General features: G+C 48.2%; 1 protein-coding gene across 8 annotated transcripts in view; it reads left to right on the top strand.

Moving 5' to 3' along the window:
* The window catches only part of MYOCD (myocardin), a 506,444-nt gene that overhangs the window by 394,424 nt on the left and 85,338 nt on the right, over positions 1 to 26,682 (top strand). Inside the window, exon 1 of one of the 8 annotated variants that reach the window (XM_030535017.1) lies at positions 17,342 to 17,722. The exons of 5 other annotated variants lie outside the window; for them this stretch is intronic. In XM_030535017.1, coding sequence (XP_030390877.1) covers positions 17,668 to 17,722 — 55 coding nt within the window. In that variant the 5' untranslated portion in view covers positions 17,342 to 17,667. Of the gene's footprint in view, positions 1 to 17,341; positions 17,723 to 18,319; positions 18,399 to 26,682 lie in introns of those variants that run through there. 2 more of the 8 variants (XM_030535020.1, XM_030535019.1) reach the window with 2 other exon arrangements.

Raw genomic sequence — 26,682 nt, 5'->3', positions numbered from 1 at the left:
AGTGCAGAGTAGGCCAGACTGCAGCTTTAGAGAGCGAAGAAGAAAGTGAACTCTAAAGCCAAGGACCCGAAATGGAGGACCTAGCCCAAGTCCAGACAGGGTAGCAGAAGTACCAGGATCTCAGACCCCAGAGCAGGATGTATCCTCCACAGCCCTGCATTTCTACCTTTGGTGACACACAGAAGCCCAGGAGGGATCCCACAGAGCTGAGCTGCACCTCTAGGCCTTGTTTCCCACAGCTCCCGGTCACACCAGAACTGCTCTCATTGTGGCTCTGGGGTGTGAGTTGTTGGTTCACAATTGTACCTGATAATCACGAAGTTTATTCTGGAATTTAAGGCTTGCTCCTGTTCTCTGATTTACGGCACAGAGCCTTCAGCACTAGTGGAAGTGAAGGAATGGGAAGCGCACTGAATTGCTGCTTCATGCAGCCTGTGTCACCTCCACTGGTCTGTTTTGCCTTCCTCAGAATAGTAATGATATGAAAAACTGCCCCTCGGAGTGTGGTGAGCATGCTTGTGGAGGAGCAACCCCTGTGCCATGCATGTCCAGGAAGAACTCAGGCCTGTGCGTCTAGAAGTGCAGGATGACCTTGTTAGGCAAGTATTGTGAAACACCAGAGCGCTTACTTGTCCACAGGCGTGGAGCCGAGAGCATAAATTACTTAGCGGATGTCTGGTCATCGTGCTCTATGGTGGGATGCCTGCTCCCGACATAGGATGGCTTTGTGGGCACTTGTTATTTCTCAGCATGGGGGAGGGGCAGCTCTGTATTCTCTCTCTCAGATACACTCAATTAATCCTTCTATGGGACTGAAGAGGGATGGAACTAACAGGTTCTATAAAAGTGAGTCTATAAACCTATAGCATTTAATGGAGCACAAGACCTTTTCCATAGATTCTGGAACCATCCTATAGAATTCTATAGCAGTGATCTCATTCTTTAATTCAGAAGAATGGTCCATACATTCTGTCAATGCCTTATCCCCATCTATGAAATAACCTGGAGTCTTTCCACATTGGCTGCTACTTGGTCCTGTTAACATGTTTTATTAACATGCAGTTAGCCATTGGAACCACTTGCCAGAGGCTCAATGCACTCTACATCGCTGGCAATTTTAAAGTCAGGACCGGATGTTATCCTACAAGGTACACGTTGTTCAAACGGGAATCACATCAGTGCTCTGGCCATGTCATGCAGGGGGCAGGCTAGATCATCACAATGGGCCCTTCTGCCCCGAGAATCCCTGAATGCCACCTGAGCCCCGTGTCTCCAGCTCAGTGTCTGTACTGGGTTTGTGATCCCAGTCCCAGACCCCAGCTCACGGTCTGTTACAGGTTCCTGGAGGACACCATTCTCTGTTCCATGGAGACATCCAGAATGCAGCAGGCATGAGTAACAATCACATCCAGTCACTAACACAGGCTCTAGCTGCTGGATGCAGCTTGGCAGCTCACGAGTCACAGCAGAAGGAGTTGATCTGAGATCAAGCCATGGCTGTGTGAGCAGAGTCAGTGAGATTCAGAAGCCACTGCTCCGGAGGTAGGATAGCTCTCTCACCTGCTGCTGGCTTGTGGTGGTTGGGTTTTCTGTCTCCCTTGGGGTGGGGAGCAGAGGGAATCAGTGCCATGGGGCAGGGTTCCAGACTTCTGGAATCCTCACCCATGTCTAGAAACAGGGCCAGGAAATACCACACAGCCTCTTACCTGCTCCATTGTGTGTCTCACAGCTGTTACACCCCCTGCCCCAACAGACAGACAGGAGCAACAGCCAGCAAGACTCAGGCACAAACCTTGGCAACCTTCCTCAAGGGTGGATATTGCTGGAGGCAGGGTGCATGTGTGTGTGTATTGAAGGGTGCAGGCCTCACGAAGGGGCTGGAGAATTTGCACCAACCCTGGCTAGACTCTGCTCTGCCAGCACTGCCCTGCCCCAGCAGTGGATGTACAAGCATTCTCCAAGCTTAGATGCTATTAACAGGAAGCAGTATGCCCTGTTATTTCCTTTCTATTGAACTGGTTTTCTCCCTCATTTATTAACTGCCCTTTGCTGTGCCCGGTATGAACCCGTCCCAGCACTGCTTGTACACAAGACTCATAGACTTAAGGTCAGAACGGACCATTATGGTCATCTAGTCTGACCTCCTGCACAATGCAGGCCACAGAATCTCACCCACCCACTCCTGTAACAAATCCCTAACCTATGTCTGAGTTACTGAAGTCCTCAAATCGTGATTTAAGACTTCAAGGTGCAGAGAATCCTCCAGCAAATGGCCCGTGCCCCACGCTGCAGAGGAAGACAAAAAACCTCCAGGGCCTCTGCCAATCTTCCCTGAAGGAAAATTCCTTCCTGACCCTAAATATGGCAATCAGTTAAACCCTGAGCATGTGGGCAAGACTCACCAACCAGCACCCAGGAAAGAATTATCTGTGGTAACTCAGATCCCACCCCATCTAACATCCCATCACAGACCACTGGGCATACTTACCTGCTGATAATCAAAAATCAATTGCCAAATTAATTGCCAGAATTAGGCTATCCCATCATACCATCCCCTTCATAAACTTATCAAGCTTAGTCTTGAAGCCAGATATGTCTTTTGCCCCCGCTACTCCCCTTGGAAGGCTGTTCCAGAACTTCATTCCTCTAATGGTTAGAAACCTTTGTCTAATTTCAAGTCTAAACTTCCTAGTGTCCAGTTTGTATCCATTTGTTCTTGTATTCACATTGGTACTAAGCATAAATAATTGCTCTCTCTCCCTGATATTTATCACACTGATATATTTATAAAGAGCAATCATATCTCCCCTCAGACTTCTTTTGGTTAGGCTAAACAAGCCAAGCTCTTTGAGTCTCCTTTCATAAGACAGGTTTTCCATTCCTCAGATCATCCTAGTAGCCCTTCTCTGTACCTGTTCCAATGTTCTTAAACTTATCTCCAAGATTTTAGTTCCTAGTTAATACTGGGGGAAACTTCAAGTGGTCAGTAGATCTGGGCAAATAACCGAGTTTTCAGTTTGCTGGCAGTCCTGAGCAATTGAAAAAAAAATCAGTTCAGATAAAACTGAAACACACTGAAAATGTCAGCAAACCAACAAAGGGAATTTTGTGGCGAACAAACATCTGGTTGTGCCTGAAACATTTGGTTCCTGGCATTTGTAAAGGGCTCCATCCATGAAACGGCCAGAGAAGAAGACTTCCTCCTCTGCATAGGCTTTAGCCCGGTGGTTGGGTCACTCAACCAGGAGGTGGACAGACACAGGTTCAATTCCACTATTTGATGTGGATAAGGGATGGTTGCCCTTCTCCCAGGAGAGCACAAGCTATGGGATGTTGTGTGGTAGGGCTCTGTCATTCTCTCCTGGTGAAGGTTGTGATGGGTTGAATCACAGAAACCCCCTTGGGGTTTGCCAACTGATGAGCCAAGACTACTTCTGCTTTCCTGCCCTGGCAGTTTGGGACTTCAGTGCCCTGCCTGGTTTGAGCCAGACCTGCTAGCCTGCTGCAAACCCAGACCCAGGGTCTGAATCACATCCCCTAACAGCTGTAGGCTTAACTGAAAGCAACTTACAGAAGTGTTCCTGTCCTGTCTTTAACACTCAGATGTCCAACTCCTAGGGGGGTCCAAACCCCAAATAAATCCATTTTACTCTGTATAAAGCTTATACAGGATAAACTCATAAAATTGTTCACCCTCTATAACACCGATAGAGAGAGATGCACAGCTGTTTGCCCCTCCCCAGGTATTAATACATACTCTGGGTTAATTAATAAGTAAAAAATTATTTTATTAAATACAGAAAGTAGGATTTAAGTGGTTCCAAGTAGTAACAGACAGAACAAAGTGAATTACCAAGCAAAATAAAATAGAACATGCAAGTTTATGTCTAAGAAACTGAATACAGAAAAAAACCTCACCCAGCAACCCCCCTTACAGAGTAGTCTCCTTCTAGTCTGGGTCCAGCAATCACTCACACTCCTTGTAGTTACTGTCCTTTGTTCCAATTCCTTTCAGGTATCCTTTGGGGTGGAGAGGCTCTTTCTTTAGTCAGCTGAAGACAAAACGGAGGAGCCTCCCACGGGTTTAAATAGACTTTCTCTTGTGGGTGGAGAACCCCTCCTCTCTCCTATGCAAAGTCCAGCTCCAAGATGGAGTTCTGGAGTCACATGGGCAAGTCACATGTCCAAGCATGACTGAGTTTCTTACCAGTCAAGCCATATTCCTGGGACAGCCCCAATGTGGACTGATGTCTTTGAGTTCATTGTTGGCTTAAGTGGTTCTTGACTGGGCATTTAATTTGCACATTCCTTTCTCAATAGAAATCAAGCAGGTATACAACCAATATTCCTAACTTCAAGTCAAAAATGGTACATGCATACAAATAGGAGGAATGTATTTAGTAGATCATAACCCTTACATAGATATATTACATGGCATATGTAGCATAAAACATATTCTAGTTATGTCATATTTACATTCATAAGCATATTCCATAAAGCTTTATGGGGGGCCCCATCACAAAGGTATTCTATTGTACATAAAATGTTAATAGTCACTGGGTCAGAGAAAGAGAGAGCAACAATGATTCTATAGTCTGGTGGCTGGGGCACACCCTGTGGATGTGGGAAACTCAAATCCCTGCTCCAGGGATAATATAAATTATTTATACAAAATGAAAGTGCTGCAACAGGAGAAACTGGGAGAGCCCCACAGTAGAATGCCCCACTGGATGCAAGTGTAAATTAGAGCAACCCTCAACTGACTCCAGCTCGCACAAGGGAACTGACTACGTAATAACCAGACCATTTCTGATGGGTGTTCATCTGTGTGACCTGCTGTGTGTGTCCAATTACAAGCTTACATCTGGCACACTCACAGGGAGCTGCTCATTAATAATCCACAGATGAGACTCACTGGTAGAAACAACTTCTGAATAAACTATTTTGAACAACAAATACACCAGGAAAAATCTTGAGCTGCTTGGAGCCAATTTGTGAACAGAAAAAGACACTAACTACATGGAATAGCACACTGGCTCTCAATTATCTGTCAGCTCTAGAATGTACAGAGTTGTGCTAACCCAGCCAAATGGCACCTGAGTCAGGTTAGCAACTATTTCAGAGAGAACCTGACGGCAGGTCTTGATGCCCCAAGATCTCTTGTTAAATGATCTCCTTATCAGACAGAGGGCCCTTAAGGCCTTATCAATTCTTGGCTAGCCTGCAGAGCATTGTACATGTCCGCCCCAAACATTCAACATTAACTTGTCCCTTCTGGTCACCCCTTATTCTGTATTAATGTGAGTCGACAACACTATCTCCACTGAAAACTAGAGGATCTTTAGTTTAAGCATATTAAATGCATAGCTGCCTCAAGCTATTAAACTTGTGTAAACATCTGCAGTCACTCAAACTCAGGCAGCTCAGCATTTCTGAGGGACATTTCTGAATTTTGCACATGATTCCATCAGCATCTCGTACTTTTGCCAGTTCATCTTCTATAGCTACCAGAATCCAGGAATTTATCATTACTGACTGAACTTCATCTGCTCTTGTGTTGGCCATGCACCTAGCTTGGTCAGGTCCCTCTGGAGTTCCTGACAATCCCATCAGGATATGACTAACGCAGTGGTTTTCAACCTGTAGTTCGCAGACCCCTGGGGGTCTGCAGACTGTGTCTAAGATTTCCAAAGGCATCTGCACCTCCATTTGAAATGTTTTAGGAGTCCGCAAATGAAAAAAAGGTTGAACTAATACCCTTGAGGCCCAAGCAGTTAACCTTGGGCCATGCTGAAGCTTGACCGTTCATTCCTACTCTTCTGTCTGGGCTTTTTGCCAGTTTTTGATCCATGACAATGCTTTGCCTCTCACACAGGACTATTTAGGGTTGTTTTACTAGCCTTTTGTTCAGGACTTTGCCAAAGGCCTGTTGAAAGTCTGATCAAATTATATCACCCTGTTCTGCTTTGTTCCTTTATTGACACGGTCAACCACTTCTAATCTGTTGGTGAGACACTAACAATCATTATAGACCCTGAGCACCTCAGAGTTCTTGATCAATTTAAACTTTCAATAAGCTCTATTCTGCAGGAATGGCCCTGACAAGAAAATGCTGAGTACAGCCCACTACCGTTTTCCAGTGGGGCTGAAGGTGCAGCCTGTACCATTTCAGCAAGACTGCATAGTGTCCTTGCCAGCTCCTGCTTGTCAGAGCCACACTGATGATTTGTTTTCTCCCCAAACCAGCTTTAGTGGTTTTGAGTGGGCCTGCAAAACAATGTTGAGCTGCCCCTCTGGACTGTAAGTGAATCCTGTTCCCCTGTGCAGGGCAGAGGGTCAGCCTCAGGGTTTGAGGAGGGTTAGTGAGATGTTTCCTGGTGAACACCCCAAACTGAACTGAATCATTGTGTGGCATATGTCTGTGCTGGGGGCGCCCCACCTGCTGCAGGAGGAGTGGAGCCCAACTGTGGGTCCAAATGAGCGGGGACTTAGGGGCTGCTACATGTGCTGACCCTACTGGGGCCTGTGAGCATTCGGTGAGTTTAGAACCTTGCAAATGTCCCCTACTCACTTGTCTCACACACCCCCTGGAAAATAGGTATGCTTTAGCCCCATCTTATGGATGGGGAAACTGAAGCACAGAGATTAAGTGACCTGATTGTGACCACTGCAGGCGTCCATGTTAGAGCTGAGATCAGTCCCTTACCTCAGGGCCATGCTTATTCCCTTAGACTATGCAGCCTTTCACACTACTGAGCTCCCTCTTGTGGCCACAGTTTACTCAGCAATGGTGTTGGCTCAGCTGCCAGGGCATCAAAAGTGAAGGAAGGGGCAGGTGCTGGCAGGGACACTGGATTTGCTTGTGGCAGGATTACATGGACTGAAAATGGCCCTGGTTTAACAGCAGCACTCAGATCTCAGGCAGTGGGCCCTCCTGAAGTGGCCATACGGCGAGTGAAAAGCTCTGTAGCAGGGCGAGCTCCCCTTGCTTGTTAGGCTGCTGCTTGCCACAGCCAGCGACCATAAGCCATGGCTGTTCTGTACTTCCTAGCAGGAGCAGAGTTCAGCTCATGACAGCACAGGGAGTGGCCCTCCTGCACAAGGGGTCAGCTCAACCAGCCAGGAACAAAGGAAAGCAGAACAATTGAGATCATGTAGCTTGCCCTATCTGTACCAGTTCAGAACACAGCCTGCCCTGGGTGCCAGGGCCTGAGATCGCTCACAGACAGCTGGCTCAAGCAAGCCAGCTCACCACAGCTCTAGGGGCCAGGACCCAGCCTGAGCAAGCACTGATGAAGTTTGCAACACAGCCTCTCTAAGCTCAGGCCAGGCCAGGGCCAATTCCCGGGGCGTGTAGTTCACACTGAACAGCACCCACTGCTCACTGCGGTGGTGGGGGGGCATGCGTGGGAGGGGTGCATATTATACGTGGGCAGGGGTATTCATGCACATGGGCGTGTGTATAGACATGTTGGTGTGCCGTACATGTATGTGTGCATGTTACTGACAGGCCCAATGACTTCTGCAGAGAAGTTCAAGGCATCGCTGATCACTCACCACAGGAGGTTAATAGTTATTCATTAGGCTGTGCTACTACACAGAGGCAGTAATGGTGTGGGTAGGGCACAGGCCTAGGCATCAGGACCCCTGGGTTCCATGCCTGGTTCTGCTTCTGCCCTCCTGGGTGAGTCCCTTCCCCTCCTGCCCTTGGTCTATTTTGACTGTAAGGGAAATTGGGCCATTGATACATGCATTGGGAATGGCCCTGATCTAACAGCAGCACTCGGATCTCACGCAGGAGGCCCCGTCAAGCCATGCAGTGAGAAGGAGCAGGGCCGTCCTTAGGCATAGGCAACATAGGCAGCTGCGTAGGGCACCTGAAAATTTGGGGCACCACTGGGTCTTAGTGTCCACCGCTTGTTTTCCTATCCCTGTTCTGACCCTTCCTGCAGGCTCCCACAGATGGCTGCTCTAGCCTGGTGAGTCTTCCTTGGGAGGGAATCTAGTAGTTAAAAGTGAAAAAACCTCCAGCCTGCCAGACCTATTAGCACAACATTGAAACTGTTAAAGAGACATTCAAGGGGTAATAAAGCCATTTAACAGGCAAGTCTGTATCAGCAAAAACAAGGACGAGTCCTTGTGTCACCTGAAAGACTAAAAAATTATTTGGGCATAAGCTTTTGTGGACGAGAACCCATTTCATCAGATGTCCACGAAAGCTTATGCCCAAATAAATTTTTATACTGTCAGTTTCTGACTTTACTGACAAAAACAGTTGTGCATTAATGTAATATTTACACAGAACATGTCAGTCTACAGGACCTTAGTTTAAAATTTGCTTTAAAAATATTTCATTAGTGAGCTGGTGAAGATTATAAAATCACATTTCTAAAAAATGCTTGCATAGAGTTTTAGATGCACAATCATCTTTAGCCTTAAATGTGTGGATCTTCAGACATAGTTTTTTAAATAAATCCTTCAAAAGACCTCCCTTATCTAAAATACACATTTTAATTACTATAGTTAAAAAAGTGCTTCCAAGTCTTCCTGTCCTTTCTGTCCATCCCTTCACCACCTCTCCCCCCACTTCCCACTGAAGAGAGCCCTTAAAGGGACAACAGTCCTTCCCTTCCAGATAGCTGGACAAAGAGTTCCCTTTCTTTACTTCTGACTATCCGACAAACTAGTTTTAAAAGAACCCTCCAGCAAAATCAGTACCTTAGTAAGACAAAATCCTTGTTATACCTAAAATCTTTGGAAACATATTTTTTTAAAGTTGGTGAAATTTCATAACCATGTCTCTTGTTATGGAGATCACACAAAGTAAATTACTGTTCCCTTTTTCTAAAAGCAATGAACATTGTTATGAACACACTAAACCTCTCTGATTAATTTAAAAGAATGTCTTTGTTTCAGTGAGTTAAATATGTAGTAATCTGGAATGCTGGCTTAAGATTTGAGTACATTTAAAATATAAATTCAACTTAGAAATACTGATGAAGAAAATGTAAAACAGAGAAGAGCTGCATCATGTATTCCATTATATGTAATGTTGTATTCAGCAGGACAGCTGACTCACCCTTACTATGAAGTTTTTGCAAATAAATCTCTGACAAACTTCAGGGCATATCAAAAAACCTGTGACAGACATTTTTTATTCCCAAATTTTAGTGCTTTTAATTAGGTACTTTCTTCATGTCCATTCTGCATGAGGGAGAGTGCATGGAAGTCTCTGCGGGGAACTGTGACTCTCCGCCACCATGAGGCAGGCCGGGCATCTCATTATCCTTTGCTGTCAAGTCCCTCCTCCCCCTCCCCCACCAGGCTGTGAGCTTGGGCTGCCATCCGGCATAGGGGCACCAGTTTAATAATACTGCGTAGGGCCCCATAAATCCTAAGGACGGCCCTGAGAAGGAGGCTCTATAGGAGGGCAAGCTCCCCTTGCTTGCTGGGGGACAGGCAGGCTGCTGCTTGGGAGGAGTCAGCTTACACTCTGTGTGCACAGCACCAAGCACAATGAGGATCCTGACTGGGCCTCTAGGCCCTGCTATGATACAAATAATATGAACTACCTAAGGAATCACCTTTGGAAAGCATGAAAAGTGCCAGACCCTGCCATGCCGACAACCCCTGCTCCAGCCCCTGCCCTGCCAGCTGTCAAGCTGTCCTACAGTGGCTCCAGAGCATGATTACCACTCTCAGGCTATACTGGTAAGAGGCAGGGCACAAACCCCAAATTGGTTGTGAGTTCTACACTTAGAGCTCATCAACCAGTTATCAAGTGTAACCCCTCAGGCACTATAACATCCTTAACGTGGCGACATAGACCATCCCCTTGGGTACTCTGATCTGTCTTGCCACCCATTTGAGCTGCCTTTGTGCTAGATGGCCCCTTACAGCAAGGATCACAGCAACATTCAGGTTACTGCCAGTCCCAAAGAACCAGTCACTTTCCCCAGGTCAATTGCACCTTCAATCTCACACCAGAGACAACACTTGTAACCAATCCTATAATAAACTATATACAGATTAATTCATAGGAAAAGGAACCAAGAGAGTTATTTACAAGGTTGAAGCAGGTAAACTCACACACAAATGAGTTACAGTCTTAAAGTTCAAAAGGTAATAGAAGCTTCCATATTAAGCAAGAGCCTTATGTCCTTTAGGGCTAACCCAGGCTAAACAGCTGGGGATCCCTTGCTTATGCCTAGAAAACCGGCCCCCATCCAAAGTCCAAGCAACAAAGATACAGTTGGTCCTTGTTAGGGGTTTTTATTCCCTTCCCCCTGTGATGGGTTGGATCACACAAACCCCCTTGGGAACTGCCACCTGATGTGCTTGACTACCTCTGAGTCTGTTTTCCCTGCCAGCTTAGGATTTCAGTGCCCTGCTTTCTTTGAGCCAGACACGCTTGCCTGCTACGAACCCAGACCCAGGTCTGAACAACATCCCACAAAAGCTGCAGGCTAAACTGAAAACAGCTTAAGAAGTGTTCCTGTCTGCAGCACTCAGAAGCCCAGCTCCCCGTGGGGTCCAAACCCTAAATAAATCCATTTTACCCTGCATAAAGCTTATATAGGGTAAACTCATAAATTGTTCACCCTCTATAACACCAACAGAGAGATATGCACAGCTGTTTGCCTCCCCCCCCCCAGGTATTAATACATACTCTGGGTTAATTAATGAGTAAAAAGTGATCTTATTAAACATAAAAAGTAGGATTTCAGTGGTTCCAGGTAATAACAGATAGAACAAAGTGAATTACCAAGCAAAATAAAATAAAACAAACAAGTCTAAACCTAATACAGTACAAAGCTGAATACAGATAAAATCTCACCCTCAGAGATGTTCCAATAAGCCTCTTTTACAGACTAGCCTCCTTCCTGTCTGGGTCCAGCGATCACTCACACCCCTGTGGTTACTATCCTTCTTTCCAGTTTCTTTCACGTATCTTTTGGGGGTGGAGAGGCTATCTCTTGAGCCAGCTGAAGACAAAATGAAGGGGTACCCCGGAGGCTTACATAAACTTTCTCCTGTGGGTGGAAACCCCCTCCCCTCTCCTATCCAGAATCCAAGATGGAGTTTTGGAGTCACATGGGCAAGTCACATGTCCATGCATGACTCAGAACTTTACAGGTGGCAGCCATTGTTCACATGCTACCTTGAACGTCCTCAGGTAGACTTCTTATGTGGATTGGAGTCTTCCAAGATCCATTGTCCGTTAAATGTTTCTTGACTGGGCACTTAACTTGCAAATTCCTTTCTAAAGAAGCTGACCAAATAGCTTACTAAGGCTACTTAAAATCAAACAAGTACACAGCCAATATTCATAACTTCCAATACAAAAATGATACATTCATGCAAATAGGATGAATATATTCAGTAGATCATAACCTTTGTAGAGATATGTTACCTGGCATATGTAGCATAAAACTTATTCCAGTTATGTCATATTTACATTCATAAGCATATTTTCATAAAGCATTATGGGGTGCTACGTCATACCCCCCTTCTGTTTTGGGTTGCAAACTCAGCTGATGGGAGGAATCCACTTGCAAGACTCATCCTCATGTGGTGAGAGTAAACAACAAAGTCTTTTGTCCTTGTTGGGTATGTCTACACTGCAATTAGACACCCGTGGCTGGCCCATGCCAGCTGACTCTGGCTCACAGGGCTCAGGCTGCAGGGCTGTTTCATTGCAGTGTAGACTTCTGGGTTCAGGCAACAGCCTGAGCTCTGGGACCCTTCCACCTTGCAGGGTGAGTCCCTTCCCCTCCTACCCTTTGCCCTTTTTGATTGTAAACTCTGCAAGGCAGGGGTCATCCTATATTCTGTGTGCACAACACCAAGCACACTGAGGATCCTGACTAGGCCTCTAAAACCCTGCTGTGATACAATCCCTGTGCCAGCCCCTGCCATCAACTCCTGCGCCAGCCCCTGCCCTGCACAGCCATCAACCCCTGCACCAGCCCCCACCCTGCCAGCAACCCCAGCACCGGCCCCTTCCCTGCCAGCACATTCATCAATGCAATGACAAAAGGCAATGTGGCAGAATGGATGAGGGGACTCTGGCTCCATTCCCATTTGTGGGATGAAATTCCCAGCAGTTGCATGGGATAACCATAAATCCTTCTGTCCCATGAGGTTTCTATCTGTCTGGAGTATATTACTCGTGTGAGTTCCCTCCCTGGAGTAAGGGAGGCAACGCCTGACTCTCAGAGACCATGGGTCTCAAAGCCTGGTGCAGAGGGTGCTTAGGAACTAGTAACTTCCAACCTGCTACCCAGTGACCTGCTAAGAGCTGAACTCTGACAGCAGACACCAGTCGTGGGATCCAACTGGCAGAACTCTGGGGGGTCCTGATTGATTCCCGGCTTCTATTTAAACCCATCATAGGAAGTTGTCCATGCAGCTGGGTCTTCCCTGCTTGGGATGACTTCCCTTGTGCAACCTGCTCCTACTGCCTGACTCTGAGCTCCTGGTAACTTGCTCTGCCTGCTGCCTACCCCTTGAATCCTGGTTTGCCCTCCCTCTCAGACTCTGGCCTTCTGGTATCTGACTTGGCCTGGCTCCCAATTTCTGCTCCAACCACTAGATCACACTGCCCATGTCCTGGTCCTATGCTGATATGGGGGTGAGGGGACCTGACCTGTTTGAAAGGACAGTGCCTGATCCTCTTGCAGAAGGGAGTGCCTGAACCTTGGGGGAGGGAGGGTACCTGACTCAGGATCTCAGAACCCCAGAAGCTCCTGCAATTTCTGTCTCTCCTGTTGGGCCTCTGACACCCATCCCACCCCACTGCTGGGCCTCGGCAGAGTGAGGTACTTGCTGTGGGGTTTTCCATTGGTGAGACAGCCTGATTCCCCTGCACAATCCCAGCAGCAGTGCTGAACCAGCGCTGCCAGCCCAGAGTGGGGCAGGTACAGGAAACGTACATCACTGAAGAAGCACCAATAGTGGCAAGTGCTCTCCGCCCGTACTGGGAGGTGAGGAAGGCCAAGAGGAGTCAGTGATTCACAGAGGGTCAGGGAGGTGTGAGGGAGACTCACTGAGGTAGAAGGCCACTGATCCACTGGGTTGTCCAGGGCAAGGCAGAAGCCAACCTCTGCAGCTTTTGGCCATTCCCTCATGGATCGGCACCCCCCCCCCCCGCCATTCCCCCTTCCCCAGGCCCTCCTGTCATGGGCTGATCTGTGCCACATTCTGGATTTACTAATGGAAACCATTACGCCCCAGCACTGGGGAGAGCAGGAGCTGATGAGCACTGGGAGGGGCTTGTTTACATGAGCTTCTGGGAGCTGGCAGGCTTCAAGGAGGTGCTCTATGGTGCAGCAGGGATCCTGTCTACAGGCCAGGAGGCTTCTGAGACATCCCCTGCTCCTGGGGAACTTCTGGAGTCTTTGAACACAGAAGAGAAGCCCTAGGCATCAAAGCTAGCAGTGAAGGGGCTATTTCTCCAGGGCTGTGGTGCTGACTTCTCCTTGTGCAGCGCTTGCCCAGGGCAGTGGGATCCCACCATCTCTCTGTTTCTCACTGATTCCCTCTGATCACCACTGTCAACGGGATTTTAGTTCTGAACGGAACCTTTTGTAACTGACCTGAGGAAACCTTCTCCGTCTCCAGAGATTTATGAGTGAGACTGAGCCAAGTCCAGGGCGTGTCGGTCACAGTGTGACCCAGCGCAGCAACATCTCCCCTTGAGCCTGGCAGGCCAGGGAGAAGGAGTGGGAGCAGGTTTATTGGGGCCATTAAAACACTGAGCCAACCTGGCTGCAGGACAGCACATACCAATTTGCTCATTACTCAGGTACTCACCCCACAGGCACCGCGCTGCCCCGGGAATGGACAGCAGAGGGCTGGGACACCTGGTGGAAGCAGGGACCCCTTCTTTTTCACAGCTCTGTCAACTGCAACCATAGAGATTGCCCACTGCAGACCACTGAGAGCTCTCGCCCATGCTGACAGTGACACCCCTGCAGAACTGGGGTGCTGGACCTTGGCCCTTTTCTGATCCCCTTCCTTCTCCATCCTGCTCCTGACCTTTATTTTGGGGCATTTCCCTCGCTGCTTAATGACTGGCCCTGGGCTTAGCCCAGCCCTCCTGCTTTCAGGCCCGTTGCTTCTCTCCCTGCCTCACATGGCTTCATACGCTCACAGAGTCCCTGCCAAGGGACTTCACTGCAGCTCACACCAGCGGGCTCTGGCTTCCCTCTCTGCTCTTGCTTTGCCAGGCAAATGTGGATTGTCTGACTGGGCCTCACCCACGCGAGTCTAGTCCCCACCATTGCTCCCTTGGCGCAGCCCACTGGTGCTAGTGCAGATGAGGCTCTGGGGCCTGCTGGCATTTTCCCACTGTGCTGCTGAGACTTGCCCTCAGCCATGTTCTATGAGACCAGTGACTGGTGAGGACTTGTCTACTCTAGCGTTCCCTCAGGCCCCCTGGCACTAACAATGATGGGAATTACATGGGGAAAAGGAAATGAATGAGCCTCCTCTCAACAGTAATGTGAAGGGAGGGGCCCAGGGCCTAGGATTGCCGGTGTCTGGTGTTTTACCAGAACGCCCAGTTGAAAAGGGATCCTAGCAGCTTTGGTCAGCACCACTGACAGGGCCATTAAAAATCCGGTTGGGGTGGGACTGGCAGGCTCTCTACCTGGTTCTGCGAGGCTCCCCAAAAGCAGTAACATGTCCCTCGGCTCATAGGCGGAGAAACAGCCATGGGGGTTCCATGTGCTGCCCACACCGTGCGCCAAGCATGGCTCCACAGCTCCCATTGGCCGGGAACCACAGCCAATAGGAATTGCAAGGGCAGCAACTCAAGGTGGAGGCAGCACACACTGCATAGCCGCCTGGCCGTACCTACAGCTGGGGGCCGGAGGGACATGTTGCCTCTTGCAGGGAGCCATCTAAGGTGAGTGCTGCCCAGAGCCCGCACCCCAAACTCCATCCTGCACCCCAACCCCCTGCCCCAGCCCTGAGCCCCCTCCCATACTCTGAACCCCTCAGCCCCACCCCCCCGAACCCAAAGCCTCCTCATGCATCTGAAACCCCTTGTCCCGGGTCTGACCCCAGAGCCCGCACTCCAACTCTCTGTCCCAGCCTGGTGAAAATGAGCGAATGAGTGAGGGTGGGGGAGAGCAAGTGAAAGAGAGGGGGGATGAAGTGAGTGGGGGCGGAACCTCAGAGAAGGAATGGGGCAGGGGGCAGGCCCTTGGGAAGGGGCAGGGGCAGGGGCGGGGCAAGGGTGTTTGGATTTCTGCAATTAGAAAGTTGGCAACCCTACCTCAGGCCCACAGGCCATAACACAGTCACAGTGACCCCTCCCCTTGGCCCTACAGGCCATAACGCATTCCCACAGGGACCCTGCCCATCAGCCCTGCAGCCCATAATATGCTGTCACAGAGACTCACACAGCTGATCTGGAAAGGCAGGTTACCAGCACATCAATGAAACCTGCAGATAATAGTGAAGAGAAGAGAGAGAAATCCTCCAAGGGACACAGAGGGAAGAGTGGTTCGGCCACACAGAATGATATGTGAAAATGCAGTTAATGCATTTGGGGAGAAATAATCTGAAGCAGGGAAAGCTCCGCATAAGCCATAGACAAGGAAGGCTGGGGCAACAAGGGCAACAAAGTAAATATGCATTTACAACGTACTGACGCAGGGGGGACGGGCCGAGCAATACTGGGCTGCAGATGTTGAGAGGTCCCATCTGGGAGTAGCTGGATTCTAGTTCCACTCTGCATGGCTCTGGTACAGCCGCCATTCACTTCTAGGCACAGCAATATCACAGCACAATTGAGCATGGCAGCTTGAGAGAAGAGCAACAAAGAAGTTAAGACCTAAGGGGCCAGTGAGGAGGAAACATTAAAAGAGCAAAACATAGAGTGTAAGGCCAGAAGGGACCATTAGATCATCTCGTCTGACCCCCTGCCTACCACTGGCCATGGAATTTCATTCAGGCCCCCTGTTTTGAGCCCAACAGCTTGTGTTTGGCCAAACACAAGTAGTTTAACTAGGAGACTAGTCACTAGCAGAGGACGTGATAACAGTGTACTGCTCTGTGAAGCACGTAAACAAGTCCCACAGGCAGAGAGGAATTCTTCAGGGCGAGGAGGAGTGAGAGGGAAGTTTTGGGAGTGTATCAGGAAGTGAGCAGTATTGTTAGGCTGGGGAATGGCATCTCGGGGAAGGGATGGCAGGGTCTGTTACCTTGGACATTTAAACACCATGAGACAAAGCCCCAGAGAGTGTACAATAAGGAACAAGCTTCTTTGAGCCTAGGGCTCTCATCTCTAGATTCTGATTCTGGGACATTCTTGGCAAATTTTTCACGTCAAAAGTCTCATTCTGGTCAGATACTAAAAGGAAAACCCTCTTTCCAGACCCTGGTAGTGACTTCTGCCTGTCATCTTTTCCATGGAACAAGCTGTGCAGGGATTTGTATCCTCCTCCCTGTGTGTTTGCAAAGGCACTGCCAGCTCTGAGATGGGATAGATAGGAGTTGGGGAAGCATCAGTATGGCTCCATGTGACCAATGGCAGTCTCTGTGTTCTGTGTCTCACATCTCTGTGATTACTGCATTAGTCTGTCCTGAACAAAAGGGTGATTTTAAGCTGCAATAACCTCGGCATATTGAATATTCAGCACCAAGAAATACGCCAACAATGGAATGACTGATTTTAGCAAACATTTTGGGCCTGGATGGTAAGATGGCCATGCAGTTACCAGGAAACTGTGTTTCCTCAAAAAATGCCACTTATCTGTGGTTTATCGGTATCAGAATGAGATAACACCTGGTGAGTCCTGCATAAACCCAGTGTACAGCACATTCCATCAGCACATCACAAGGAGCCCCCGCAGAACCAGACTGGGAGGGCACGCCAATACGCTGGCAATAGTACATGCCCCACAGGGACATTTTGACTCCTTAGATGGAAGGAGTCGCAACTTCTGTACATCAGAGAGCATAAAAGCCCAATGAATAAATATCTCATCCTATCCCTCTTCCTGCAGAAGCAGAGGGAACTCTACGTAATGTCCCTGAAGTTCTTATTAAGTATCAGAGAATAAGGTGCCCAGATTATTTTTAAGTTGCAGCTATTAAGCCCCCCTCTAGGTTCTGTGCAGTTAAGTCCCATCACACAGAATTCCCAGTGGCTACATCTCCCCATGCTGGAAAGAGTTAAGCTCTAGGTCTGTTGATATTTCAGAGCTGCTCTGAAGCCGGCTGTCTGAGAGAAGGAGCCTCCTGATTGGCCAAGTTCCTGTTGGTAGTAATAAGGATCAGATATCAAACTTCTGTCTTTCCTAAGACCCTTTAGTGATAGTCGCTGCTCCCTGCTAGACTATGACATCAGCCAGGACACCCAGTGATGCTGCTGATAGTAAACTCTGAGCAGGAGGAGGGTCCTGCTAGCTCAAAGTTAATTAGTTCAACCCAGCACAGGAGAGAGCAGTTGGTTTCTGTGGAGAGGCAGTGCTGGATGGGACCAAATCTTTTGAAGTCACTTGCTGCTTTCTACAAGCCCAGCTCTGAAAGCACCCAGAGGCTCCCAGGAGGGTTGGATGAATCCTGGGGCCCTAGCAGTGGCCAGCTTGTCTCCTTGGAGCCAGTTCATGCTTTAAGTGCGGGGGTTTCTGGACCTGTTCACAGACAGTCACCATGACACTGCTGGGTTCTGAGCATTCTTTGCTGATTCGGAGCAAGTTCAGATCAGGTAGGGCTAAGCATCAAGAATTTCGTCTAAAGTTTTCCTCTCCTGCAAGCCTCAGCCATATGCTGGTTTTCATTAAATATTTGGAAGCCGCATGCAAGTAAAATAATCAGGGAGTCGTAAAGCTGTCATGGCTTTGCTCTCACAGAGGCTATTCTGCAAATGAAGAAATGCATTTTCCTTCTTCTCTATTACTTTTTAACTGCTTTTTCATTGCTTTCAATTTATGTTTGTGGTGTATGTTGGTAAAGCTACAGTTCCCGGTTCTCTTGGCCTGGGCCCTGTGGTGACGGACTGGGTCAGAAATCCAAAAGAGCAGCTGTGAAAAACAACATGCCTAATCCCCTCCATATATTCCAGGTGCTATCCTGTATATACATGCTAGTCCCAGAGAAGACAGGCCTGACATTTACTCTGACATCTAGGCAGTTGACTTTGTTCCATTAAGTTGTGACTAACTGGATAAAAATGAATTTGCAGAAATGCGTCATTTTTAGAAGTAAAAATAACAAATGGAACATGCAAAATATTTAAAGTGACATCATCAGAGAAATAAAACCAGAGCCACCCAGCTGAGTGCCACTTTCGGAAGGTTTGCAACTAAAAACATGTCCCACTCTTGTGAGTTAGAGGAAGTCCCAGTGAGGGGCTTTCCAGAGGACAGTCTGCATGAGTGAAGGTGAGTGAAGGTGAATGATGGGACGGTCACTTCTGACTCAGCCCCTCTGCTGGACACTTGTGATTTTATTCATGTTCTATACTTACAATAAATAAGGGGAGTGTATGTGTTTGTGTTGCTCATTCTTTTAACTGACATTAATTAATGTAAATTAATTGATCAGAATGCCAGAAAAATGTATTTGACAATCTGCTGTTAGATTCAGTGGCATACAGTTCTCTATAATGCTACTGTACATGTGGACATACAGACAAATTATGTCCACACGTACCATATCTAATGCTGTAAAGCCCATTTCAGACCATCACCCACTCTTGTTTTGCCTTTGTGTAGGCTGCGGGTAATAAGAAGATCAGAGGCTTCCGATATCAATACAAGACATGTGTGGTGTTATCAGGATCTCTTAGATAGCTGGGTGGTCAATTTAAACTTTGTTTTCTTAGCAAATACAAAGTTGGCTGTTGGTTAAAAATCCAAATGTGTATGTGGAAACACAAGGGTCCTAGTCTGGCTGAGTTACACACAACTTGGGTCCAGGGCTTTGGTGTGGTTTCCATATCACTAGGATCTTACATTGCATTAGATTAAGTCGTTCCTTAGATTTTGTTGGTATATTATGGTACATTGCTGTTCATTTGAAGGAAGTTTCAGTTCCTAACTATTCATGCAGCTACTCCAAAGCAATACTGCCACCTTTCTGAAGAGAGGGGGATGGGAATGTGTTCTGTCACCACATTCTTTTCAAATGAACCATTATTGTTTTTAAGACTCATTTCTGGGTCATTTGTAAGAGGGGTTTATTATGGAGCTGACAGCAGAATTTCAAAACATATTTTTCAAATGATTCTTTACTAAGTGTAAACTTGATGGGTCTTCACTTCTATACATTCCCATGCCTTTCGGCAATTTTAATGCAGTTGATTTATGGGGCATTCTTCACTTTGTGGCCTTTGTTCCCAGAACTGCTATTTGGCTGCTGAAAGATATGATGCTGATTTGACAACATTTTGCCGATTTATTATTTTAGCGCAAATCTTCCCCAAATCCCAGCTTTGTGGATGTTTGTTTCTAGCCATGGTGCAGGTGAGTGCATGAGCAGGTCAGGGCCAGCATTAATAGCATCCCAATCCCAGCTGTTGACACATCGCTAAAACGGGGGAGGGGGGAGGAAAAGCTGAATGTCAGCGGAAATCAAGGAATCCCACAGCCAGGGCTGTTGTCCTGAGTTAAATTGCCACATTACGTGCAATAAAGGAGACAAAGTGAATAAATGACGGAAATGATCAATCTCAGTTTGGTACAAGTCACTTATAGGCCTGAGTGCCGTTTACGTTTGCACAAAGCCTGCGCTCAGTAACTGTAAAATAACTAATGTTGGTGTCAGGGAGTAGAGTACGCGGACTGGGTTGGGCCTCACACCCACTTTGCACAGGTGTAAAAGACACAGGCCCTAAGAGACTCTCTGTTGCCTTGGAAATGGTGCTAAACGGGCAGGTGGCAGGTGTTAGGCTGTGATCATTCCCTCAGGTCCTAGAAAGGATGAACTATTCTTTGTGGCTCATGCTCACATATGTCGTTTGAACAGTGCCATGTTGATGTGGCTAAGGCAGGAGTAAGTGGATTCTTCCCGTCGCTATGTGGTCTGAGTTACTGAACTGCAGAAAGGGCACTCAGAGAGTTAATGGGCGATGGAAACATGTTACTTGCCCAACGGGCATCCTAGTGCCAGAATCCTCTTTTATCTCCGCAGCACATTGCGGGGGCAGCATCTGATGATACAGACATAACTGTTGCCCTTAGAGTTGTTTGACTCATTTTGACCTATTGATAGCCCATCTCTACTAGTCACTTGGTTCCATTTTGGTAGCTTCAGTGGGAATCAGGAAGAAAAGGAGTTTGGTTGGAAATGGTGTCTGCCCGGCCAGGTTCTCTAGACAGTCCCTGGTAATCCTCCCTTGAGTCCTGTGCCCAGAACATACATGGCAAGTTTCTACTCTCCCAGTTGCCACCAGTGGCGGGGAAGGGCTCAGCACAGCTGCATCATGTGCAGACACTGCAGCAGTCACTCTATAATGCAGTGTCGAGCTGCTCCGAGTGGGATTTGGGAAACTTTAACTGTGGTTTGAAATGCAGAATAATCTACACCTCAGCAATTCCTATGTGCTGCAGGCACTAAGGTTTTCTCTCCTCCCATTTCCTAGGAGTAAGAGACAAGGATTTGTGTGTGTGTTTATTTTGTCTATTTTGCCAAAGATAAATACACAAACCTGAGGTCATCCTGACAAACTTTGCAGGAACAATGATTCTTCTTGCCTGCTTGGCTGTCCTGAAGGCTCCACGTATCAATGGGATCGCATTAAATCAACTGGGACGCAGAAGGGGCTGTTGCAGGAACCTTTCTCCCTAAATGTATTTAACTCTTCCCAGAACAAACCATTCCTATGGATAGAGCCACTGCTCCAAACCAAATCAGGTGCACTCGGTCATAGCACACACCGTGCACAAACTCTGAGAGCCAGAAAATGCAGAGCGAAACAACCTTAACTCTGATCTTGTTTCTAGAGCCATTCACGGATACAAAATTTGCATACACATCCAATCCATGATCTGCAAACATGGTCCACGGCTGTGGATATAAAGCAGATATCTGCAGACCCACAGGGCTCTATTTGTTTCCACCTTCCCTGGTCAACCAATGAGGAAACAGATATAAAAGGTCCTACATTGATAGTACCACAGTACTTGGAATTAATGTATAACATTCTAGACCAGGAGTAGGCAAGCTATGGCATGTGTGCCAAAGGCAGCACGCAAGCTGATTTTCAGCGGCATTTGCACTGCCTGGGTCCTGGCGACCAGTCTGGGGGGCTCTGCATTTTAATTTAATTTTAAATGAAGCTTCTTAAACATTTTAAAAACCTTGTTTACTTTACATACAACAATAGTTTAGTTATATATTATAGACTTAGAAAGAGACCTTCTAAAAATGTTTAAATGTATTACTGGCATGCGAAACCTTAAATTAGAGTGAATAAATAAAGACTCGGCACACCACTGCTGAAAGGTTGCCGATCCCTGTTCTAGACACATCTCAGCATGACTGGGCACTGATGGTGCCCTAGGCTAACACTGGGTAGGTTGTGTGGTGTGGACAGGCTAAGGTGCCAATGAGCCTTGTTTGGCTGGATGAAGTAGATGCAGCAGAGGTTCCAGTCTGCATGTAAAGGCTGAAGAAGTAGGTTGAGACCTCCAGCTTACAATGGAATAGCAGATGAGAAAGATGTTTTCTCTGCACTGCATGTGGATAAGATGTGATTCCTCCTGAATATCTGAGTGAATGTGTCAAAGATGAATGGCTGATAGTAGGTGGAAAGAAAAAGTAGATGAGGTACAGGAAATGAGAGCAAGGAAGATTCTGGTGATAGTTTGAAGATGGGCAGGGGGACAAGGTCCATCTTAAGGCTGTTAGTGGAATCTTGACTCGGAATTGCCAGGTTTTTCAAACAACATGTGTTTCTGTTTAATTTTCAAATAATGTTGTTTAAATCCGTGTATGTGTTTACAGTCAAACCCTGTCTTCATTCACAACATTGTTGCCTGAGAGTTCCTTCTGTTTATAAGAGTATTTAAAAACAGACTTGTGAAAACTCAATGTATGTTGGTCTGTGTCTTGTTTTATCTTAACATGCATCCTGACCCTGACTGGTTTAGCTGATGGATCTAATTAAACCTCTCCAGCAGTGAGTGTATTGCAAGCAAGGGAGAGGGGGTGTGCATCGTGGCACTGACAAGGTTAAATGTATTGAGTTGTGAATGGGGAGCTAATGTAGGAGCTCTGGGAGAAGGTGGAGTGTTGTACTCAGCCCCTGCACCATGCCACGCTGTGCTTTTCCTGATGGGCCTCAGGCTGGGAACAGTCTCTACTGCTGAACTACAACCTACCCAAAATAGTCACTGAGACTGGCACTACTGACAAAATCTCCCCAGGCCTGGCCCTATCAGGGGCGTTGATGGCTGAACATTAGCAGGGAGCAAGGCACAAGCCCTGGCTCTCCAACCAGCCAATGCTCCCAAGTAGAACCAGTCCAATGCAGATACCTTTGGGCACAGCCCTGTTCACAGCAGCCTGCTCCTCTGCCTGGGTGCAGGCCTGTTTTTCACTCTATTCCCAGGTGAAGCACCACGGAGGACAGCTCTCCTGGGAAGTGTGCTGCAGCAACAGAAGGACTGGCTGACAGAGACCACTCCTAGCCATGTGCTCTTTCAGAGAGAGGGCTTTCTGGACAGACATTGTGTGCAGCATCCCAGCATGCCATGGAGGTGGGTGGGGATCTAGAGATAGCCACGGATGCTGTCCGGCAGCAGAATGTGAGTCCCTTACATCAGGGGGAAATGGGTGCAAATCATTACTCTTCTGATTTCCCAGCAGTTTACACTCGCCTTCCCCTGCTGTACATGACACATGATGTACCAGGTAGTGAAACTGGCCTCAGTTTCTTTAGGGCTAGATTGTACCCTGGGCACTGCCTGGTTCATTGGCAGGAATTCATAAGGGCTTTGCTGCAGCCCAAGTCTCAGTCTCTGCTTGCTGCAGCCAAAATGCCTCCGGAGGGCTGTTAGACAGTGCCCACCAACACCTGGCCCTCTTCATGCCCAGCCAGCTTTACTAACTGTTGTGCAAAGGTGAGTGTTGGACCAGGGCCCTGATCTCACTCTGTCTCTCTGCCTTCCAGCACGTGGCAACCCTGGGAGCACGAGCAGGGATCAGGGGCTGCCCTTCCTGCCAGGGATGTGAGGAGAGCTCCTGGGGCAGACATTCTAGCCCATAGGTTTCTGCTGGGCCTGTTTAATAGCAGGGCAGGGAAAGATATGGAAGAGCTAAATGGTGAGAGAGAAACCAGTAACCACTGGGTTTGTTTGATACTGCAGCGTCTTTCCAGACAAGGGCAATTCCATCAATGCATCACCTACTCTGCTTAGCTCCAAAGCGCTCCCCAGGTTTCAGGAGCTTGCAAACTGTGTGCACCTGCTCTGTACAGAGGCTGATTAATGTCCTCGCAGCACGAGGTGCTCTGAAAATCTTCCTTCTGCAGAAGGGCCCCACAGCAGCCCCTCTGGCCTTTGCGAGGAGGTGTGGAACAGGACTCACAAGTGATGTGAAACAGAGGCCAAAAAGCACTGACAGGCAAGGAGGGCCTAAGCAGCCCCCTGGCTCTTTGCACCCCAAGTGTGAAAGAACCTCTCCTCCTGCACCCTAATCCCCAGCCCAGGACCTGCACCCCAGATGACCTTCCCCCACCTAAACTCCCTCCCAGAGCCTTAGGCAGGTAGGGGGATGGGTTCTGGGCACCATCAACATTTCTACAAACCATGACCTCAAGAGCTTCTCTGAGAGGCAGTGGGGGCCCGAGGAAGCACAGAGTCTGCAGAGCTCATTGCTACTAGCTATGGATGGCAATGGGAGTTTTGTTTGCTTCCTTGGGGATCTGTTTCTGATGGAAAAGAAAGAACATCTCAAGCAGAGTCATTCCTCAGCATCCCATGCTTCCGGTTGGCAAGTTAAACTCTGCAGCAGCCCGTGCACTGCCCACACCCCCTTTGCATCCAGCCAATAAAATACATCGGTGATGTCAGCTCAGCCCCAAATTGGCAGGGATTTCTCATGGCACAGATCTTGCCCCTTCTGGCCTCTGGTGCCCAGGGAAATCCAGGAGTGAGCAGTACCGTGGAAAGAATTGCTCTCCCTTTCCTAATGGCAGTGAGGCCATGCCCACTTCTGCACTGACACGTCTATCTGCTGCTCCCTTTTATCAGGAGCTTTTCCATCCCTCTGCGCTTACAGTGAGCAGCTCATGCCCTGTGGCTGGCTGGAGGTGAGGTGCGTATCAGAGCTCTAACACAGCGACTATCTCCCCCTTGAGGCTGCTATCTGTGCCTGGCACTCAGATCTGGCCTTAGGGCTGGAAACAAACTTGGCAGATGATCAGACCAGACCAAAGCCACCAAGGTTTGCGGGGAGGGAAATACAACTGCAGGTTTCAGGTTTCAAACAGGTTTATTCTGCTCCATTGTCAGTCTGATGTCACAGAAGACAGGCCTGGCCCCAAGAGCATCTCAGCTGTTACCCTGGAGCCAGGAGCAAAATAAACAGTCTCTAGGTTCACCCTGTTTCCAAGCAGCCTGTAAGCCAGGTGGCCAGGAAAGAGCTGGGCTGGCTCACCAAAGGCCCTCTAGTGGTCTGTGTAAGGAAGTTACCGGAAGATGCAACACTGATTACCCATTATTCAGAATCACATGAAACCTTCCTATATAGGATGGTGCAGATTCTGACCACAGCCTGTGTAAGAGTTATCCTGCCCTGAAAACCAGTGCCAGGATTCTCACGTGTTTGTCACAGCTGTTTGGAAGGAGGCTTTTCTCTCAGTCGATCTGGAGCAGGTTCTGGCTGACACAGGTTAACGGGTAGAATGTCCTCTACACACGTTCAGCCTCTGCAGAAGCAGGAACAATTTGTATAGTGGGGTGTGCTGTGAGCCATTGAACCAAATTGTAAACCATACGTATGATGGAAACCTCTTCATGCCAAGAGTATGGCAGCACCCCCGGCACCCCTAGTTCCAGCACCTAGGTGTAGAGAGGTCTGACAAGTTCACCTGGTGACACCTGTTGTGGTGGATGCTCTCATGTATGCTAACAGAATATGGACAGGTGGTGCTGTCCCCTTGAGTCTGAGCAGTCTGCTCTTCCTAAACAAGGTCTCTGGGAGATGAAAGTCCTGAGGTCTTGACTCTCTGGTGACTAGCTGTGGTGTGTCTGTGACTGGGTGTTGGACTGAGCTGCCATCCTCAGGGGGCAGAGTGTGGAACCATGGGAGATCTGACTCCCTGTGAAAAAATATTGTGTGATCATGTAATTAAACCAGGCAATCCAGTCTCACTTTGTTATTGACCCATGAAAATAATTCTGCCTTTTTAACAGCCCTTACCATGGCATGAGTCCGCTGACACCACTCAGTGACTGAACGAGCTGAGATTAGACCCAGCCCACAACCAGTGGATCCACAAATCAATTGACACACCTAACTGCCATGTTAGTGGAAAGGCCCAACATTTATGCAACATTAGGAACCTCAAAACCCACCTCTCAGCTGCCACCTAATCGAGTAGGCACTCAAATTCCTGAGGCACCTCCATTTCTACCAGCAAAGTCCCTGAAGTGCCTACATTCCTGCTGGAGAACATGTGCAAACCTGCCTAAGTCCTGACACTGCCAAGCTGCTTGGAGCCCCCGCTCACACCTAGGTCCCAGTACATTGTCAAACTAGGCTTTCCGCTGCCTGTCTCGGCTGTGGGGCTGTAACAGAGTCACATGATCTGGCCTATGCCCGGCCTGTAACCAGTCTCCTGGGAGTGAACCCTGTAGTGGGCCAGGCCCCAAGGACCCACACTGTCCACAGGGGCAGGCCCGTGACCTCTACGATTCTGGAACTGGGCTGTCAGCACCAGCAATTACCATCTTTCTCCATGGCTCCCTGCAGCAACTTACCGCAGCCAGATTCCAGTGGGAGGCTTGTGCTGTCCCCTTCAGGGCGCAGGGCTCTCAGTGAGTATTACGGCGACAGGCAGCCTTGTTAGTCCTTTGCTAATCTTTATTAGTCACCTGGCTGCAGAATCTGCAAGTCCTTAGGGTCAGCACAGAGAGACAGAACTAAGTTACACCATAGTTCATTCCGGTGAGCCCAGAGCCCAGCCACACTGTTGTGAACCCCATGTTCAAGCACTGTCTCTCTCTCTCTCTCATTTGGTCCTCCTTACTTCCCAGGTGAGGGAGTCCAGACTCCTTCCAGAAGCCAACCCTTTATCACCTATCTCACACCTTCCAGTCCTTCATCACTTGATGATTGCCTGTTCTGTTCATTCCCTCTGAAGCACCTGGCACTGGTTACTGTCAGAAGACAGGATACTGGGCTGGATGGACCATTGGTCTGACCCAGTATGGCCAGTCTAATGTTCTTATGTAATTCTTTCTCGAGCTGGGGTCTTTGCTCAGCTTCCCTGCTGAGAGGTGGGGAAATCCATCTCCCTTCGAGTCGTTGGTTGCTGGATGTCAGTGTCCTGGGTTTGCCATGGGCTTCTCAGATTTTCAGTTGATATGGGGTCAGTCTTGGCCAAGCCTTTTCAATGATCTGTTCAGGCTCAGATAGCTAAGGGAAGTACTCACAGCTATCTCTCCTAGCTTGCCCTGAGAGCAAACTTAGTCCTTTCCCCCCACTGGGAAACCATGC

This window comes from Gopherus evgoodei, chromosome 15, assembly GCF_007399415.2.
Source record: "Gopherus evgoodei ecotype Sinaloan lineage chromosome 15, rGopEvg1_v1.p, whole genome shotgun sequence".
Lineage (NCBI taxonomy): Eukaryota > Metazoa > Chordata > Testudines > Testudinidae > Gopherus > Gopherus evgoodei.
The sequence above is the reverse complement of the archived record's forward strand: the minus strand, read 5'-3'. Positions and strand labels throughout refer to the sequence as shown.